Source organism: Rhinatrema bivittatum, chromosome 5, assembly GCF_901001135.1.
Source record: "Rhinatrema bivittatum chromosome 5, aRhiBiv1.1, whole genome shotgun sequence".
NCBI lineage: Eukaryota > Metazoa > Chordata > Amphibia > Gymnophiona > Rhinatrematidae > Rhinatrema > Rhinatrema bivittatum.
Genome location: NC_042619.1, coordinates 383,712,371 through 383,734,029, shown reverse-complemented (window position 1 = coordinate 383,734,029; position 21,659 = coordinate 383,712,371). Strand labels below are relative to the sequence as shown.

At 43.0% G+C, this 21,659-nt stretch overlaps 1 protein-coding gene across 3 annotated transcripts in view; it reads right to left on the bottom strand.

The window, feature by feature from the left end:
• Nucleotides 1-8,408: 8,408 nt before the first annotated feature.
• Nucleotides 8,409-21,659, bottom strand: part of MOSPD2 (motile sperm domain containing 2) — a 140,428-nt gene continuing 127,177 nt past the window's right edge. For all 3 annotated transcript variants that reach the window (XM_029604876.1, XM_029604877.1, XM_029604878.1), the window contains exons 14-15: nucleotides 15,197-15,299; nucleotides 8,409-9,347 (exon numbers count right to left, since the gene is read on the bottom strand). In XM_029604876.1, coding sequence (XP_029460736.1) covers nucleotides 9,210-9,347; nucleotides 15,197-15,299 — 241 coding nt within the window. In that variant the 3' untranslated portion in view covers nucleotides 8,409-9,209. The remainder of the gene's footprint in view (nucleotides 9,348-15,196; nucleotides 15,300-21,659) is intronic.

The following is a 21,659-nucleotide window of genomic DNA, read 5'->3' as shown; positions in this document are numbered from 1 at the left end:
AGATATAAATAGTTGACTACTATGAAGGCCTTCTAGTCTCCCCCCCCCCCCCGTGTGGGCATTGCGAGCTGTGAAATAGAAATATCGCAGGGTGCGAAAAGTTTACCGCACCCCGCGATAAACTACCTATGCGAAGTGCCATGTTAGCAAGTGGTGTGGTAATTGTAAAATTACCATAAATACGCCCCCCTTTTTATAATAATGCATTATCCATGCATTATTATAACATATTGATGAATCTAGGGGTAAGTTAGCTGGATAAGTTTAGGACTGCTATTCAGGTGTCCTGAAGGCAGCCAGATAAACTTATCTGGCTAATTTTAAGATAGCCAAATATATTCAGCTGCACTGCTGAATATCTCAGCCAAGTTAACTGGATAAGCTTATCCAGCTTAGGCAGCTGGATAGTGACTGAATATGGACCTCTCAGCTCAATAAAAGCATCATTACTGCTTAACCGTATCGGTTCTAATACAATTATATTATCTAGACTAATAAACTTATAAAAAGGCAATTCCTGCAATATGCACAATTTCAGGAACAAAGAGGTTTTTGCAATAATTCTGTTTATTGAGTACTTTCATAACATAAAAATGGTTCTTTTGCAGCAGTATTATTTTTGACAATGGGCAGAAAAATGATATGGGCCTTTAGTGGAATCGGGATGTATTTGTGATTTGTAGCTAGGAATTCTTTTTGGCAAGGTATTGAATTTAAAGAGGCCCATTTAAATGAGGACTACCATAGATTTTTTTTTAGGATTATTACTGCAATGGAAGACTACGATCACAGGTTGTGATTTCAGAAACAGTATATTTTAAGTTTGTCCTTTTTTTTTTTTTTTTTTTTTAAACAAACTTTGGACTTACTAGTTCTTTTACAAGCTGCATTTCATTGTCATAACTGAATATATAGCCTCAGAAATGTTTTCTCAAGGTACAGCATTCCATTTGCAGAGATGTGATAGAGAGAACCCAGCTTCTAAAGTTATTTGCACTTACAACATTGCTGCAGAGACATCACAGAGAGTGATAGAGAGGAAGCATGGAAATAGAGACCACGAAGGTGTGTTTCGATTGCAATGATAGTTTGAATGTGTGACTTTACAGAAAGAAGTTGGGGTGGGTAATTAGGCAAATTTGGCATTGAGCATTTCAAATTTAAAGACAAGAGGAGAGTGAGAAATTTGTGGTCAATATCACCAATCGTATTGACTCGCTTACTCAAGTGATACTGAATTAGATTACACTGACTTATTTTGCTAAACAAATGAGCGTGCAAAAGAAAATTATTCCTTACCTGCTAATTTTCGTTCCTGTAGTACTCAGGATCAGTCCAGACTGTGGGTTATGCTCCCATTCCAGCAGGTGGAGTCAGAATCAAAAGCTCGAGGGGAGGTCCTATATGACCTCACACCTTGTGCCTCAATCCTCAGTAACTAGACTTGCAAAGCCAAAGAGAAGAGACGGAGGAATCAAGAATAACACTTATTCAACAAGAATGAACGAAGATTAAAAAAACTGATAAAACAACTCCAACATGGAACTTGTAAATCAAACTGTGAAACAATGAGCCCTGGAGCCCCAGGGCTAAATTAGGAGAAGAAAAGGAGTAGACTTAGAGAGCAGAGGCTTATCCCCGAATAAATCCCAATCACCAGGGAGGGTGTCTGGACTGATCCTGAGTACTACAGGAACGAAAATTAGCAGGTAAGGAATAATTTTCTTTTCCCTGTACGTACTAGGATCAGTCCAGACTGTGGGATGTACCAAAGCTTCCCTACTCCGGGTGGGCCGATAACAGCCCTGCTCTCAAAACACTATCACCAAAGGATCCGAAACCCGGAGCACGAACATCCAGACGATAGTGTCGAGAGAAAGTATGTAAAGACTTCCAGGTGGCCGCTCTACAAATCTCTTGAGAGGACACGGACGAACTTTCTGCCCACGAAGCAGCTTGCGCCCTAAGGGAGTGTGCCTTAACTCCTACAGGCGGAGTGCGCCCCTTTCCTATATATGCAGCAGCAATTGCCCCCTTGAGCCATCGGGCGATGGTTGTCTTAGAAGCCATGTGACCCGTTCTGGGGCCAGACCATAGAACAAAAAGATGATCTGAAAGACGGAAGTCATTAGTGGATGCCAAGTACTGCATTAGACATCTCTTTACATCCAGACTACGGAGCTGTCTGGAATCTGACGGTAAGAAGGAAGGGAGTTCTACCGACTGATTCAAGTGGAAAGAAGAAACCACCTTTGGGAGAAAAGAAGGTACCGTCCGTATGGAAACTCCGTCATCAGAAAAACGGAGATAAGGTTCTCGGCAAGACAAAGCTTGAAGTTCCGAGATACGTCTCGCGGAACTTATGGCCACCAGAAAAGTAGTCTTTAAGGTGAGGTCTTTGATGGTGGCCCTCCGTAAAGGCTCAAATGGAGGACCTCCGAGAGCCTCGAGCACCAAGTTAAGACTCCAAGACGGACAGGGTGATCTGGAAGGAGGTTTCAGATGACGTACACCCCTGAGAAAACGAAGAATATCTGGGTGAGAGTACAGCGACGAGAGAGAACCAGACTGTAACAATGCTCCCAACGCCGATACCTGCACTCGAAGGGAGTTATAGGCAAGACCCATCTCAAGTCCGGTCTGGAGGAAAGCTAAAATCTGGTTCACTGAGGCGTGACCCGGAGAAATGGAACGGGTCACACACCAATCCTCAAAAACCTTCCATATCCGCACATAGGTAATGGAGGTGGAAGACTTTCTAGCCCGCAATAAGGTGGAAATTACCGCTTCTGGATATCCTTGACGCCTCAGCTTGCGCCTCTCAAAAGCCAGGCCGCAAGACAGAAGCGATCTGCCCTCTCTAAAAATATGGGCCCCTGCTTTAGAAGTCTAGGAATGTGTCCGAGACGAATCGGTCCCTCGCGAGCTAGATGAAGAAGATCAGCGAACCACGGTCTCCTTGGCCACTCTGGAGCTACCAGAATTACCGGTCCTGGGTGATTCTCTATCCGACGGAGTACTCTCCCCACCAGGGGCCACGGTGGAAAAATATAAAGGAGGACCTTTTTGGGCCACGGAAGTACCAGGGCATCTACGCCCTCCGCACCGTGCTCCCGCCTGCGACTGAAGAAGCGCGGAGCCTTTGCGTTTTTGGCAGTGGCCATGAGGTCCACGTGAGGACGACCCCAACACCTCTCTATCAGAAACATCGCTTCCCTGGAGAGTTCCCATTCTCCTGGATCCAGACGTTGACGGCTGAGAAAATCCGCCTGTACGTTGTCTATACCTGCAATGTGCGAGGCCGCTAAGCGAATTAAGTGTCGCTCCGCCCACTGCATTAGCTTTTCCGCTTCCCACGCGACCAGACGACTCCTTGTGCCTCCCTGACGGTTGATGTACGATACTGCAGTTGCATTGTCCGAGAGGATCCTGACTGCTCGCCGACGAACCAGCGGAAGGAATCCCTGTAGAGCAAGACGTATTGCCCTTGTCTCTAATCGGTTGATGGACCACTGTTTCTGTTCCTTCGTCCAAATGCCTTGGATGGAACTCGATTGACATACCGCCCCCCATCCTAAGAGGCTGGCATCTGTAGTAACCATCAACCAGTCCGGCGTTTCCAAAGAAACTCCTCGAGCCAAGGAGCGAGGATCCAGCCACCAACGTAGACTGAGTCTCGCCGCTGGGGGAATTGGCAGTATCGCACTGTAATCTTGAGATACTGGCTTCCACCGGTATAACAGCGCTTTCTGTAGAGGTCGAAGGTGCGCAAACGCCCAAGGTACAAGGTCTATCGTGGAGGCCATCGTTCCCAGAACCTGGAGATAATCCCAGGCTGTTGGAACTTGGAGTGTCAAGAATCAAAAAACCTGCTCTCTCAATGACTGCGCCCGTTCTGGACGCAAGAACACCTTTCCTTCCCTTGTGTCGAAGTGAGCGCCCAGAAAGTCTATTGACTGAGAGGGTGTTAGGTGGCTCTTGTCGTAGTTGATTATCCATCCCAGCGATTGAAGCAAGGACACTACTCGGTCCACAGCCTGGACCCCCTGGCTTTGGGACTTTGCCCGAATGAGCCAGTCGTCTAGATACGGGTGCACCCGGATCCCTTCCCTGCGAAGTGCCGCTGCGACTACGACCATTATTTTCGTAAATACTCGAGGAGCCGTTGCTAGACCAAAAGGCAACGCTTTGAATTGGAAATGCTGTCCCAGTATCTTGAAACGCAGAAACTTTTGGAAATCCGGATGGATCGGAATATGGAGGTACGCCTCCGTCAAGTCCAATGAGGCTAGAAATTCTCCCCGATGGACCGCAGCTAACACCGATCTGAGCGTTTCCATGCGGAAGCGAGGGACCCGAAGCGCCCTGTTGACGGTTTTGAGATCCAGAATGGGTCGAAAGGTGCCCTCCTTCTTGGGTACTACAAAGTAGATGGAATATTGACCTCGTCCCAACTCAGTGACGGATACTGGCCTTATTGCCCCTAGGGCCCGCAAGCGTTGCAGAGTCTGGCGTACAGCTTGCTGTTTGTGAAGCGAAACGCAAGGGGAGAAAAGAAATCTGTCTTTGGGGGCGCGGACAAAATCCAACGCGTAACCTTGTTTTAATATGTCCAAGACCCACTGGTCCGTGGTGACTCTGGACCACGCATCGTAAAAGAGAGAGATCCGGCCCCCCACCCGCGGGATCAGCCCGCGGGCTAACTTGACATCATTGCGCTGGCTTGGAGGCTGAGCGGGGAGCCGTAGCCTCTCTTCCTGGACGTCGCCCTCGAAAGGACCGATTCCATCCTTGTGAGCGGTAGGAGGGAGTCCTCGATGTCGGTTGTTGTCTGTTCGTTCTAAAGCGCCTCTGGTTCCGAGAACGGTTTCTAGAGAAACTGAATGATCTAGCTGACCGGGGTCTATCCTCCGGAAGCTTATGTACCGCGTTCTCATTCAGAGATTTAATAATCTGGTCCAAATCTTCACCAAAGAGGAACTTGCCCTTAAAAGGCAATGAGCCGAGACGTGTCTTGGAAGAGGAATCTGCTGACCAGTTGCGGAGCCATAAGAGACGGCGGGCTGAAACAGCCGCCACTATTGATCGAGAGAGAACCCTGAGAAGGTCATACAGTGCGTCCGCACCGTATGCCATCACGGACTCTAATCTATCTGCCTGATGAGCCTCGGCTGCAGGAAGATCTTGAGAAGTGAGGAGTTGTTGTACCCAACGTAAGCCAGCCCTCTGCGCGAGGGCGGTACAAATGGCAGCCCGAACTCCAAGAGTCAAAACCTCAAAAATCCTCTTAAGATAGACTTCCAATTTCCTATCCTGTAGATCCTTTAAAGCCGTACCACCAGTAACCGGAATGGTGGTGCTTTTTGTAACCGCCGAGACCGCAGAATCAACTGCCGGTACCTTTAAAAGATCCAGAAAATCCATAGGGAGAGGATACAGTTTCTCCATGGCTCTGCTTACCCTGAGGGAGGCTTCTGGTGTATCCCACTCCCTGGAAATGAGTTGTAGAAAGCTGGGGTGCGTAGGAAACGCTTTTGCCAAGGGCCGAAGCCCCGCAAGGAGAGGATCCCCTTTCCTTACCTTGGGATCCGAAGGCATTGGATCCGGGGGGGGATCAATGTCCATTTCCTGGAGAATATATGGAATGAGGCTCTCTAACTCATCCGCTTGGAAGATGCATAACACCCTCGGATCGTCTCCCTCTACCTGTACTGATAGAGAAAGATCATCACCAGCTGAATCTGGATTGACATCCCCCCCTGGGATTATTGGCGATCCCTGAGACGTACCCGAGATAGGTCTGGGTGGCATCTGCGCCGTAGCTATCGGTTGGTTTGAACCCTGTAATGAAGGACCCCCTAGAGAGGGATCTATACGTGGAACTTTAGCTGGAGGAGGCTCCGAGGGAGATAAAGACTGACCACTGGTTTGCAAAAAGGCGCGATGCATCAGAATGATGAATTCCGGGGAAAAACCTGGTAAACCCTGAGGAATTCCCCCAGGGAGTCCCCCAAGCGAAAAATGTTGTCCCTGGGCCCCTGTGGTCGTCAGAACAGGAGTCTGTAAAGAAAGAGAGTCCTTCTCTTCCTCACAGTCTGAGACTCCAGCCTCATCTTCCGAAAACAAAATGGCCACCGTTCCCGCACTTAGCGGGAACGGGACCTGCCGCTGCCTACAAGTGCTCTCCTCCGTTGAGTTTCCTGTGCCATCTCCAGCCGGTGCGTCTACCGTATCGGTATGAACGCAGTCAGAGCACAGTCCCTCATTGGAGAGTCGGCTCCCCAAACGGCCACAATTCGAACAAGCCGACGTTCGCGACATGAGAAGGTAAAACCCCTTCTCTCGGAGAGGCAGGAAACTAGGCTGCGCGGCAGTTGAAGAAAAAGAAGCCCCGGCGCTCTGAAAACCAACGGCCGCAAAACCCTCGACCCCCTCCTACCGACCGAGATAGCTGCCGGGGAAAGTACCTCCCAGAAGCCGGCGGCCCCGGGGAATGTTACGTCGCGGGGCCGCGGGTCAGTAACAAAAAACAAATTAGTTAGGAAGGGGGAGGTAGGGGTGTCTTGAAAAGTAGCAGTCAGAAAAAAACTGATTGAAAAACAACAAATGTCGTCGTCCTCCAGTGCCGAGAAAACTGGCAAGAGGGAAACCTGAAAGAAAATCTTTTTTTTTTTTTTTTTTTTTTTAAAATCAAAAATGACAGTGAGAAACGACTAGGGGAAAGGAACAGAGAGCCAGTTAATCAGCAAGTTCCTCTCTACCCAAACAAACAATTATCCCACTAAAATTTAGATAACTATTACATTTTTTTTTTTTTTTTTTAAATTCTTGATTCCTCAAAAATACAGGAAATAAGGAATAAAACCTAAAAACCTGTGCTGGGGACTGATCAGTCCCCTGCTCACACCTGCTGGAGTCAGAAGATACTGAGGATTGAGGCACAAGGTGTGAGGTCATATAGGACCTCCCCTCGAGCTTTTGATTCTGACTCCACCTGCTGGAATGGGAGCATAACCCACAGTCTGGACTGATCCTAGTACGTACAGGGAACAGACTTTTGGATCAATGCAAGATGATTCTATAACATAAATGTTGCTGTGAAGTGGCCTGAATAAAAAGAATCATTATCAGAGTGACAAACAATTAGGGCGTCTCGAAATAACAGCGGCTTTTATGAAAAGGCCCTACAGAAGTGGCATACATTTTCTTCCAAATATGAAGTGGTAGCATTTACACCATTGACATTTGGCATTCAATACTTACACAAAATAAGAAATAAAGCCGTATCACGTTGTGTAAATAGAATGTGTGTCTTGAGCTTCAGGCTAATTATTTAGCGACAGAGGACTGAACCCACTTTCTGACTCAATGAGAGAACACATCCTAGGCCATGCATAAAAATCTTTATAACTGCAAAGTTTGAACCTAGTTTTTCATTATCTTTCAAATCTATAAATCCAGGAGAGAAAAAGCCTTAGTAGTCAAAACAGTTGTCAGTCGAAAGTTTTATCACAGAATTTTGGAACATTTTTCCCTCCTCTTTTCTCCTTCCACATGTTCTTTAGGCACTTTCACGGCTTGCACCTTTTTCTTTTTTGGTAAGACCGAGACAGTGTTTGAGACTACACAGCTTTCTGGGTCCCCACCGACTCAAACCTCCAATTCAGGGTTATTGCAGACCTGCACGAAGAACCTTCTGAACAAAGAAAAGTCCATACTCAGCATGCCAGCAAGCAGACCAATGATCCAGCCAAAGTCAGCCAGAAAGTCTGTCAGGGGGATTCAGCAGAACGTAGCTAGGTGTAAATAACTGTAAACTTAACTGGTTCTATGCCGAACAGAGCTGGTTAAGCCTCAAAATAATTGGAAAAATGTGCAGGTGCACTGCCCAAGTCATCACCTCCCCAAAATAACTTGAAAAAGTTCGAGGGCCCCCTTCCACTCAGAAAAAGTCCTGGCTCTGGTTCCCTCCCGGGTACTAACCCCACCCCTCCCCGGAGCCTTCCAAACCCCAGATAACTTTAGACTTGCTCTCCACCATGAACTGGGAGTACCCCTGCAACACCTCTATTTTTATCTGGCTAGATTTTAGCCAGTTAAGTCCCTAACTTCGCAAAATAAATCCTTTTGAATGTGAACCTCACAGTTTGTATCTATGGAAAAACTGAGATTCATATATTTGGCTTGTAAGACCAAAGAACAATAAATGATCAAGCAAGGATGAAACGTTTTAGGCACTAGATGAAACCTCACAGACTGCCGATGCCTTCTTTATCCTGGGAAACTGGCATTGTCAAAGATAACGGCTGCTACGTGTCTCTATAAAAGGGGAGCTTGTAAGCCCTATTTTTTTGAATGAAATACCAAGCTTTAACAATTTGGCAATCATTTCACTGAAATTAAATGTATTTTTTAATGTACTATTAGCATTTTCAATAAATTGTAAACTATTTTTGTATTTATTGTTAATGGGGTTTGTTTTTTTTTTTATAAATCACTCAAATTATATTTTTGATAAAACAAAATCTTTAGTATAACTTAAAAAAAAAAATTAAATTAGATATTTTAGGATGAGAACCCCATATTTCAGGCTATGCATCTCGCTGGTGCTAAGGGCATATAGCCTTCAGCCTTATAGTACACCTGAAGGATATAACAAATCCTGTCCAACATTATCCCCTCACTATACATACTTTTTTTTATTTTAAACTAGAATAAAACTATAATTAGGCAGATTACATTACTACCTATAATGAATTGAAAGTCTGTTTAGAATGTTTAAAGTCAGAATCATATACATGATTAAAAACTTTAAATACCAACATTTAAAGTGCCACAACGAAAACAGAAAAAGTTAATTTCTATTCAAAGTACATCTTTTCAGCTGCACAGTATAACCATCAGTCCATTTGACAATTATAGTCATTAACCTGGCCCAGTATCCTGAGCATAACTAGCTTTAATATCCTCTTCCTCTTGTATTACCTCGCAGGGAAATCATTTTGTTCACATTCTCGGCTCCTCTGTCATTCATTTCTTCTTAAAAAGGCAAGTAGTATCACAGTATCATTTTTTTTTTTTTTTTTAGTCTTTAGGCAGCACAGATGAATATCAAGTTTGGCAGTTTCCTGTTTTATGGGAGAAGCTGAGGACTCCTCTTCTGTGCGCTGATCAGCATAAACAGCATGTCGAGTATAAAATGGCACCACTTAGCTTCTTTGAGAATTCAATATATAGACGCAAAAGGCAACTAGAAGAGACACCAGGGCAAGCAGCAGCTGTTGGAACCAGACGCAGCGGTCAATCTGTTCTTGGAGTCTTTTATTCACTTCTAATAATTTAAGCAGCTGGAGAAAAGAGAGAAAACAAAAAGTTATAGAAGGGAAATTAAACAAAATCTGTAGCCTTATAAGTAAACTTATGTTTTCAGTTCTAATAGTTTGAACTTTATTTATTCAGGATAGTCTTCATTGCTAACCACACATACATAAAATAAAATAAAAACAATTATCAATGAAATTAACATACACTATCCATAAATTCCCTGGAAATTCATTTCAAATATGAAATTGGAATGCTGCTGAACTGTATTATAGGTATAGCACAGACAGATCAAAGAGGTGCCTGTGAAACCAGGAGACTTGGCTCCTGTTCCCTTATCTATGGCTCATTATGTATCCCATGCCTTCACAATCTTTTTAAGCTCAGAGATCAGTGTATGTTCTTTTGAGAAAGGAATCTCTAATTATATGAATCTTTAAGGTGCTGTATAATCATTTAGTGATACTTCATCCTTATAATGTTTCGCCTTTTATATATCCCCCATCTGACCAATCAACTGGCGAGCCCAGCAAGCATGATAAAGTCAGTCATAGAAGATAAGGGGGAGCAGTAAGTGCTGGCAGAGTCAATTATGTCAGGTACAAAAGAAAAAAAGTATTTATTTGATTTATATTCTGCTTTTCAGGCACTTTAAAGTGGATTACATTGAAATACTGTAGGTATTTTTCTGTTTCCAGATGGTTCACAAACCGGGTCATTTATCATTTCGCATTAGGGCGGCCGTAACGCACGCAATAACGCTGTAATACATGTGGTAAATAAGCAACGTGCATTAGTATGAGAGAGAGACACATACACATAGAGAGTGACATATTGATGCCTATTTATACCATTGTAAGAGGGGGCACTTTTAACTCTGAGTGGAGTTTTGATGGGAGAGAGATAGATATGATAGAGGTCTTTAAGATCATGAGAGGTTTTGAATGAATAGATGTGAATCGGTTATTTACACTTTCTGAATAATAGAAGGACTAGGGGGCATTCCATGGAGTTAGCAAGTAACACATTTAAGACTAATCGGAGAAAATTATTTTTCACTCAACGCACAATAAAGCTCTGGAATTTGTTGCCAGAGGATGTGATTAGTGCAGTTAGTGTAGCTGGGTTCAAAAAAGGTTTGGATAAGTTCTTGGAGGAGAAGCCCATTAATGGCTATTAATCAAGTTTACTTAAGGAATAGCCACTGCTATTAATTGCATCAGTAGCTTGGGATCTTCTTAGTGTTTGGGTAATTGCCAGGTTCTTGTGGCCTGGTTTGGCCTCTGACCCAGCATGGCAATTTCTTATGAGATGTTAATAGACAGAGTCACTGGATGAGGTGAAACACACAGTATAAAACCCAACTTCTGAATTCATCCACCACTGAAGTTCTGATCCTGAAAGCACTGATCCCATTGCTCTCCGGAGGCCACACTGAAGGCCCCATATGTGTGTACAAGTCAGAAGAACCCAATGCACTACAGTACCCATGTATCCTTGAAAAACCAGAGCTGATCTTGCAAATGCTCTTGAAGACTAGACTAGGCCTATGAACAATGCAGCTCTTTTGATGGGGAGAAATGCTTTTCTTGAAGCAAGTCTATTCAGATTCCTATGAACTGAATTCTATGAGAAGGAATCAGGATTGACTTGGCAATTCTGGGATTGAAGAAGTCATATGTTCTTCTTGAGAGACTCCACAACTCCTGATAGACTTCTTGCCGACATAGCTGTTCAGCAACTATGCAAGGTATTTTTTGAGCATCCTTTACCATAAACCTGAGGAATGTTTGAAGGGCAGGGTGAATATGAATGTGTGTATAAGCATCTTTCAGATGCAGAGGACACATTCAATCCCTAGGTTGAATGAAATGAAGAATCGTCTAGAGGGAGTTCTTCCTGACCCTCTTCTGATCCTCTCTGCAAGTCTAGTATAGACCTTTGGGATTAGGAAATACCGGAAACAGTATCCCTAGCCACACTTCTGAGAAAGGTGATCAAACCTGTCCTTCTTCTGAAAAAGCAACTCCACCTCCAGCTGCAGTTGGGCAGACTGTGAAAGGTCAGAGCTGAAAACTGAAACCTGCTGGGTTGGAGGAGGGCAAGAGAAGCATCAATGGTAGCTATACACAATTTTCAGAATCCACCAGTTCTCGGTAACATGGAACCATTCTGAGAGGAAGGACAGAACACTTCCTCTCACTGGAGAAGGTGGGTCTCAGTCATGAAAAACTGGTCCTGGGTTTAGGTTGTATTTGCTGCTGAGTCTCTGGCTAATGACTTTTTCTCTGCCAACCTCAAGCAGATAGCTTCTGAAGAATGGGAGGAGTTTGATAATGCTGAAAAGAGCAGAAGGGACATCTTTGGAAGAATGGACACTTTTAAGAAAATTATTGGCATCAGGTAGGAGTTAATCAGTCCCCCACCACAGCTGATAACAGCTGTAAGGTGAATTGATGCTCTTTCATCAAGGCTACTATCCCTTTGTTGCTGAGCAAGGTGAGATGATCATACACATATTCTCGGCCATTCGCTTGCAACCATGTGAGTCTTTGGGCTCCCGTGGAAGTAACTGAAGTCCTGGCTATGGTATCTACAGCTTTGTAAACAGAATGAGATGCTTCTCACATTCCACCACATACTCTACAGCTCAATGGAAGTTCACCTGCTTTGGGTCTGAAGATTCTGTCACAGGCTTCAGCTTTTTTATGCATTCTTGCAAATTCTGCATTATGTAGAGTTGGTGAATCGCAATCTAGGAACTCAGTATGGATCTCTGAAAGACCTTTTTCCCTAAGACATGTCAAACATTTATGCATCCTTCCCAGGAGGCCTTAGAATGATCATGAATGCACTGAGCACATGACAACACTGACTCCACCAAGACAAAGTGGCTGGACTACCCCTAGCTCTGGAAAGGCCTGGATCCTATAGTTTAGGATCAGCTTTTGGGCTACTGGTGCAGTGTTGGCATCTGCCACATCATAATCTGCAGGTCCTTGAGGAGTTTGTGAACTCAAGCAAGACTCTAGGATAACCCTAGAGTCTGCTGGAGTTTGAAGGAACTGAAGACTTCCTTTCTGATAGCCAGTGTCTTTGCCAACTTAATAAAAAACCTGGAGTAGTAAAGATCCTCGAGTAGAGGTGAAGCAAGTCTAGCAGGGGATCTGAAGGAAATCCCCACAGAATCCTTCTCCTTCCCAGACTATGGGGGAACAATGAGTCAAAACCCCAATGACAAGGGTGATAGAGGAGATTCTCTGCTGGTCTGAGGGGGAAAATATCTGGTAGGAACTCTGTGAAGGGATTCTCCTGGCAGGTTAGAATCCATCAACTCATGTTGAGGACTTACTCTCAATGCTGGAAGTTCTTCAGGAGAGATACGAATTGGTGTGGGACTTTGGGCAACCTCATTATGTGAGAAAATCTCCATTTTGGACAGGAGAGGTTCTAATCTTCTTCTCTGGTCTTCAGAGCTTAAGAAGTTAAATACATTATTTACTAGCTCCCCTAGCTGGGCTCCTATTGGCTGAGGGACCCTTTGTGCTAGAGTTGCAGGACAGATGTCTTCAGAAACAAGACTGGCCCATCCTTACTAAGGGCTGCTGCTAAGGCAGATCAGGAATTCGGCACCATGGCATTTGCATTTGCTAAAGCAGCGGCTGGCTCCAAGATGCTCCATGCTGGGTGTACTGACAACTCCCATCAAAATGGCACATTGATTTATGAATATAAGAACATAAGAACTTGCCATACTGGGTCAGACCAAGGGTCCATTAAGCCCAGCATCCTGTTTCCAACAGTGGCAATCCAGGCCATAAGAACCTGGAAAGTACCAAAAAACTGTCTGTTCCATGTTACTGTTGCTAGTAATAGCAGTGGCTATTTTCTAAGTCAACTTAATTAATAGCAGGTAATGGACTTCTCCTCCAAGAACTTATCCAATCCTTTTTTAAACACAGCTATACTAACTGCACTAACCACCATCCTCTGGCAACAAATTCCAGAGTTTAATTGTGCGTTGTGCTGGTATCACCTCCTACTGCACAATAGCACCAACAGTGGGATTCCTGGGCATATATTCCAAAGTAGTCTGCTCTGAAACAACCAATTGTGACCTGGTTTGCCATGTCAAGTGTGTTGACTGCTTCCTAGAATTCGAGCTCTGCGCCAGTGACATGAAGGGTTCCCTGGTTGGCCCCAGGTCCAGGTAAAATAAATAGCTCAGCACCATGGGAATCTTCCTCACCATATAAGTCAAAGGGATTTGTGCTGATAAGGCTATCTACTACTTCTGCTTCAAGGATGGCGCCAGTCCAGTAGAGGCATATGCAAATCTTTTCTTTGGCTCTAAGGGCGATGGTCCCAAAGGGGGTTTCTTGCAACATTTTTGCTCTCTTCTCAGCACCTCACTAAGTGCAATAAGCGTCTAAGCCATGCTAAACCCTTGACTATAGATGGATTTGGGAATGATGCCAGGGGTGGGGAAGCAGAGAGTGGAGGAGGGCTGGTGGAGAGGGGGGAACATTCCCCTCTCAATTTCTAGTGCTGATAGTTTGATAATGCTTCACTTCTGGACAAGGAGTGGCTCTGCTGCTCAACTTCATGGTGAGGCTTTGGGCTCTTATCTGCTGGCATCTTCTTTAGGGTCAATAAAAAGAACATAGACCAGTCATCTACGTTCTTGATAATTATTCAGGAGGTAGGTTGAAATTACAAACATAAATAATCCAAATTGCCCGACTCTGGCCAAGTTTCGCCTATGGAAAGTGATGCATCAGGGGCTTGTGTATCCTTTATAGTATGTATAAATTGCTTTAATTCAGACTGTGTGGGTTCTTTAATTACCAGTTCTCCTCCTCCTCTGTTTGAGTATTGATTGTTGTCACCAGCACAAATTTGCGAATTTTCAAACGGGCCCGGCCACGCGCGTAAACCCTGGCTCGCAAATAAGTGCCAGGCCCAGATAAAGGGGCGGGGAGGGGGGCGGGGTTGGAGGCAGCCAGTATAGTAGCCATTTGCCATTGTGCCAGGGAAGCGCACGGTGGCCAACTCAAACCAGAGTTCTTTGTTTACACAGAGGGTAATTTATACTATTTATATAATTGATAGCAAGGATAATTTTCAGCCTACATAGGAAAGCTTGCAAAAACACACGCAAGTTATATCAATTTTCAAAGCTTACAACTCCATTTTGAAAATTATCCCACCAAATTTACCCAAACACACACCTGCTAAAATGTCTTGAAAATTTATGCATATACGTTTTAAACTTTAAAAGTATACGCTTAAGTCCAAACCCCTTTTTAACCCTGCCTCTGGGGAATACTAATCCAGGTAAAGTTATACATGAACATGATATACATGCATAAGTTTACCTGCATATCAGGTTGGCAATTTTGAAGTAGGCCACAAAAGTCCCTTTGAAAATGACCTTTCCTGTGTAAAGGTCGGCCGCAGTAAAGCACGGCTCTACTGCGGCCGAAGTTTCGCTGAAAACAGCTTCATCAGGAGCCTAAAATATCACAAAGTTTATATGAAGAACTTCTCACAGGTCTGTCGTCTCAATGCAATGCAAATGCAATTAAACTTTTCTAATTGCAGCGTATGCTGTTAAAATCTTCTATATCGCGTCTTCAGTCATTTTGTATCATTCGGGACCTCTTGGTCTCTCACGTAGATACACAAAGACAAACAGCAACTGTCTGTGTGCACCATAATTACTGCAAGCTTAAAAGCAGAAACTACACAGGAGCGATTGGAGAACTAGTGCAAAAATTGCCACCAGATCTCATCTTAAAGAACCCTGCCCGCAAAAAGATTAGTCTAAGGTGGGTTACACATACATGGAATTTTTGGGGGGTTTTTTGTTTACCTTGAAATGCAAATCATCATTGGTTTCTGCAGGACCATTCAATGAATGTTCTTTTGCCAACAACGAAGTGGGTCTGATGTTTTCATTGACATGACATCTTAATCTGCAAAAATCCAAAAGAAGTGTTGAAGTTGAAGTTAATGTCTACATTAATGGTGGGGGTGGAAGGGAAATAGAACCAAAAGGTTACTAAGAGCCAAGACTAACAAAAGTATGAGGAAAAAAAAAAGTGCAAAGCTTACTGGGCAGACTGGATGGGCCGTTTGGTCTTCTTCTGCTGTCAGTTCTATGTTTCTATAAGTTTTGCAGATCATAACAAGCATTAAGCTCTTTAAATAAATGCTTCTATTTTAGTGAATTCTATTAAAACAGCTATCGCCACTAGAATCTTTCTTTTCCCTTAGGCAGGATCCAGGAGTTTTAGAATAGAAATAGGGTTTTCCAAACTTCAGCATGTCCTTCCTCACTTCATATGTGCTTTTTCCTGGAGGGAAATCTGCATGAGCAGAGTTTTATACAGAATTAATGGATGAAACTGCTATTTTTTACTAGTTTTATGAATCTAGTGCTGGGATGACGGTGGGAAGTTACTGCCTTATTTATTCAGACATATTTTGTATTGCCCTCATTATTTAGAAACGCTTCCGATTTTTACCTTAAGAAAAGAAGAAAGGAACTTTTATAATAGGTATTTTAAAACAATTAATTAAACCTTCAGCGCATTCTGATCTCTTGCCAGTTTCTGTATTAAAGTATTTTTCTGGCACATCACTCCAGTTAGCAAAATGTTAAGCATTGAAAAAGTCCCTCTTTGTGCCATTCATTTGATTTCATGCACCTGATGCCATTTCTAATTCATGAGTACAGAAGAGTTTAAGCACAACAGTGGGATAGAAGTTTCCAAATGATATGAAACTCAAGAGGTTGTAAGAACCTAAGAATTTGCCATGCTGGGTTGGATGGAGGGTTCATCAAGCCCATTTATCCTGTTTCCAAAAAGTGGCCAGTTCAGGTCCATATTCAGCTGCTGTGCTGCTCTGCCAGTTAGCCAGAAAAACGTATGTGGCTAATTAGTGCTGTATATTCAGTGGCACGGCAACGCTGCTTTATATACCCATCTATCTTAAAGTGAGCCAGATAAGTTTATCCTAGCAGCCCCTGGAAGAAGACTCCAGAGGTCACCTCGAGCAAATTCAGGCTTCTGGCTTCACAGCCCCTGTTTCCAGAGGGTCCACACGCCTTGCAGCAGAGGAGGACCGGAAGCGTACGCCTAATGGTACGCGTACCCCACAACTCCTTACTGTAAATGTACTACAGGTTATAATTCAGAAGAAATGTAATTTAACACAAAAGCCAATAAGGTCTCTCTCATTTCTTTCAACAAGTACCAGAAGCTACCAGCAACTGAAGGATGGCCGGGAAATATCTTATTGTCAAACCTGTCACCGCTGTTACCAGTTCTACTGCTGTCCAGACAGATGTTCTGATCGACAGTAAGGAACTTGTTCAGTGTGAATGTCTGTAGATCAACTCCCTCAAGAATGAGGTGGCAGAACTCAAAAAGAAGTATCTGAAAACATTACTGATATAGAAAAGGAAAATATGGGAAAAAGGCAATATTTGGAAAGCCATGTACACTAATGCTCATAGTATAGGGAATAAAGTACCAGATCTAGAGGCAGTCATGGAAGAAGCTGATTTAGATATAGTAGCTGTCACAGAGACCTGGTACACGGAAAACCATGATTGGGATACAGTTATACCCAGCTACAATCTATTCAAGAAGGATTGGGTAAGGAGGAAACGTGGTGGTGTGACATTATATATAAATAATAGTATTAAAGCAATAACACTGCTGGGCTTATGAGGTAAGGAGGTGGCACTGTGGGTTCATCTGGAAAGAAGAAATGGAACATTTATGAAGAAAAGTGGATCTATATACAGACAACAACCAACAAGGACTGAATTACATAGTCTGGGTAAACAAATAAGCATGGGTGTAGCTTGCTTATTGTGGCGGTTACTACCCCTAACTAATTAAGCTAGATATTTCACTTAGATGCAGTTCCAACACTGCTCTCTACATTAATGGTGGGGGTGGAAGAGAAATAGAACCAAAAGGTTGCTAAGAGCTAAGAGTAACATAAGTATGAGAAAAAAAAAGAAGTGCGAAGCTTGCTGGGCAGACTGGATGGGCCGTTTCGTCTTCTTCTGCCATCATTTCTATGTAATATATAGATGTCCATTACAGACACAGGAGTTGTATAGAGATTTAATGGAGGATATTCACAGGATTACTGTGAAAGGGGAGATGCTGCTGCTAGCGGATTTTAATCTTACAGATGTTGATTGGGACATCCCATCTGCATTATCTTCTAGAAATAGGGAGATCCTGGATTCTCTGCAAGAATTGTTCTGTCAATTGGTATCGGAAATCACACTGGGGGGGGGGGGGGGGGCGATTCTGGACCTGGTGTTTACCAATGGGGACAGTATTTCTGATGAAAAAATATATCAACTCTATCCTCAAAGAAGGTTTCTATAAGCTTAATGTCATGAAAAAACTAAAACCTTTACTCCATACCTATGATTTCCAGACCGTCATTCAAGCCACCCTTTCATCCAAGATGGACTACTGTAATTCCCTACCCCTAGGCCTCTATTACTCTACCATAAAACCGCTTCAAATGATCCAGAATGTGGTCGCGAGAACTATCGCAAATGCCCGTAAATATGACCATATTACCCCCATCCTTAAAGACTTGCATTGGCTCCCGATTCCCTTGCGTATCCTCTATAAAACCCTCACTATTATTCACAAATCCATCTACAGAGACAACTCCAACTGGCTCACACTCTCAGGCCGCCCCACCAGAGCAAATAACATAGGAACCCTCCATATCCCATTCCTCAAGAAGGCACACCTCACCTCCACGAGGGATCAAGCCCTCTCCATTGCTGGTCCTACCTGCTGGAACTCACTACCCTCAAACATCTGGCTTGAACCTTATACCATCAAATTCAAAAATAAGTTAAAGACCTGGCTTTTCAAACAGGCTTAGCCAGATTAGATCCCCTGCGCCTCAACCCCCCATGATGCATCAGTACGTTACCTTGAACTTATTTGTTAAGTTATGTTTCATTGTTTAACTTATTATCTATTTATTCTGACCTCTTGTTTGCCATTTTCTGGCTACTTTTCTCTCCTGTTCCTTTGAGTCCCATCCCCTTTCCCTGTTTGATGTACTTTCTACCTTCAGTTTGGATGTAAACTGGTATGATGTAACCACTAATACCAGTATAGAAAAGAATTAAATAAACTAATTAAATAAATGTAGTGGATGATCATCTGGGAACCAGTGACCACTGGATGGTGTGGTTCAATATTAGGAAGCAAGAGATGAAGGTTTATTCTAAGGCGAGGGTCCTAGACTTCAGGAAAACTAACTTTCTCAAAATGGGAGAGTACCTTAAGGAGTCATTAGCTGCATGGGAAAATCTAGGGGATGTAGAAGGGCAAAGAACAAAACTAAAAGGAGATATTGTAAGGGCAATTTTTTTTTGTTTGGAATGTAAATAAAGGGAAGAGGAAAAAGAGACCATTATGATTTCCTAAAGAAGTAGATGAAAAAGTAAGGGAGATAGCAGAAAGAGGAATTCAGTTGACAATATCTGGAAAAATTAAGAAAAGCAAAGTAGTCAGAAATACAAATATTTAAATAGAAGAGAAAATAGCAAATACGGTAAATCAGGGGGACAATACATTAGTGATAGAAGGAAGTATGAAAGTGGCATTGTGAGACTCAAAGGTGAAGGGGAGGAATATGTAGAGCCTGATGAGGAAAAAAACACAATTTCTTAACAAATATTTCTGTTCGGTGTTCACAATGGAAGGGTCTGAATCAGGACCACATTAAACAAACAAATAAGATTGGAAGTGAGGTAAACCTCAATTGATTTTGAGAACAGGATGTTAAAGAGGAGCTAACTAAACAAAGTAGATAAGGCAATGGGACTGGATGGGATACATCAGAGTGTACACTAAGGGAACTTAGAGATGCTCTGGCAACTCCGCTGGCTGACCTTTTCAATGATTCCTTAGAGGCATTGAAAAGGACATTTATTAGAGTCTGGAGTAGTTCCGGAGGACTGGAAAAGGGCGGATGTGATTCCTATTCATAAAAGTGGAAGTAAAGAGGTGGCTGACCTCTTTGGTAAGCAAACTAATGGAATTACTGCTAAAACAGAGGAGAGTGCAATGTTTGGAACCCAATGGATTGCAAGATTCAAGGCAGCATGGTTTTACCAGAGGTAAATCTTGTCAGACAAATCTGATCAATTTCTTTGATTGGGTGACCAGGTAATTGGATCAAGGGAGATTGCTAGATGTAGTGTACTTGGATTTCAGCAGGGTATTTACATGGTTCCAGATAGAAGACAAATTGTGAGCCATTGGTATAGATACTATAGTAACTGACTAGGCTAGAAAGTGGCTTAGTGGAAGATGACAAAGGGTAGGGGTAAATGAAGTTTTATCTGAGGAGGGGGTTATTAGTGGTGTGCCTCAGGGATTAGTCCGTGGACTGGTTCTTTTCAACATTTTTGTGAGAGACATAACAGAAGGATTGTCTGGAAAATGTTGTCAATGATACCAAAATCTATAACACGATGGGCAGCCAGGAAGGAGTGGAAAACAATAGGAGGGTTCCAGCAAAGGAATGGTTTAAGGTCTGGAAACAGACTTAAATGTTAAAAATTGCAGAGCAAATCATTTAGGATGCAAAAACCCAAGGGAAAGGTACAGTATTGGAGGTGAAATTCTTCTAAGTACAAAGGAAGAGCAGGATCTGGGGGTAATTTTATCTGATGGGTAAAGGTGGGTAAAATGATGGTAAAAGCCAGAAAAATGCTTTACTGCATAGGGAGAGGAATGATCAGCAGAAAAAGGGAGGTGATATTGCCCCTCTATAGGGCCCTGGTGTGACCTCACTTGGAATACTGTGTACAATTCTGGAGACAGCACCTTAAAAAGGATATAAACAGGATGGAGTTGGTCCACAGGGTGGCTACTAAAAGGGTCAGTGGGTCTTCATTCTAAAGCAAATGGGGAGAGACAAAGATCTAAACATGTATACCTTAGAGGAAAGGTGAGATGGGGAGATATGACAGATATTCAAATATCTGTAAGGATTCCATGCACGGGAGATGAGCCTTTTTCAGTGGAAAGGGGGATCTAGAATGAGGGGTCATGAGATGAGGGTGAAAAAGACGTAGATTCAGAAGTAATCTTAGGAAATATTTCTTTACAGAAATGGTGGTGGATGCATGGAACAGCCTCCCAGTGAAGGTGGTGAAGATAAATAGTATCTGAATTCAAGACAGCATGGGATAAACACAATGACATCATAAGAATTATAATGCTAAATTAATTGGACAGATGGGCAGACTAGATGGGCCATACAGTCTTTTTTTGCCATCATGTTTTTATGTTTCCATCTGGCTAAATTTAGAACAAAACTGTGACAACATAGAGACAGCTGGATAAATTAATCGGCTAATTCTGAATATCAGAGTTAGCTGCATCACTTACCCAGCTAACTCGACTCCCCCTTACACCCATTGCCCACTCCTAACTTGTCTGGCTATGTACTTAACTGGATAAGTAGCTTATTTGGCTAAGTGGTGCCCACTGATCCTAGCCAGATATTTGGTGGCATCACTTAGCCGGATAAGTAGTACTTATCTGACTAAGCCATTTTGAATCAGCCTCAATGACTAACCAAATAGTTAAAAAGAAATGATCTTCAGATTATTAATTCATTCTAGTAGATAAGGTCAATGAAGCTGCAAGAGGACGGCTGCCAGAGGAGTCAAAAAGAAAAAAAAAGGGAGACCAGAAGATATTCATGGAACAATAAGGCTGACTAGGAGATGTAGCTTGTCTTTTCTGGGATATGACTGCAAATTTCACTGTGCCAGGCTGGTAGAGGGCATGAAACAGGCAGATAACAAACAAAAGGAAAATCCTGGTTGTTCACGGAGGTATATGGACTTTCATGACTTAGGCTATTTTCTGCTTGGGACATATTCGTTAGAGGTCTCCTATGTTCTGGTGTGGACTTTGCTATGTAGGGGAGGGTGTAACATGAGAAGTAAAGGTATTGTGGTTAGTACTGGATCACTATGCTAGTTTTTTAGGGGAGCACAGGCATGGTGGCTCAGAAGAGGGCTGGGTAATTATTTACTTTTTAGATATATTTTGCGGGTTTTTTTTTAAATTATTACTTTGTTGCATTTTTCTGAATGTAACCCAAATCATGTGGTTCAGAGGTCACCATGGTAATGTGTATGATATTGCTGGATTTCTTTTTTACAATTTTTCTGTTTTAACTGTTTTTGGCATGGGATAACAAAATATTTTAATTAAATACAGTGATTTATCTAAATATAACCAAAAAGAGGA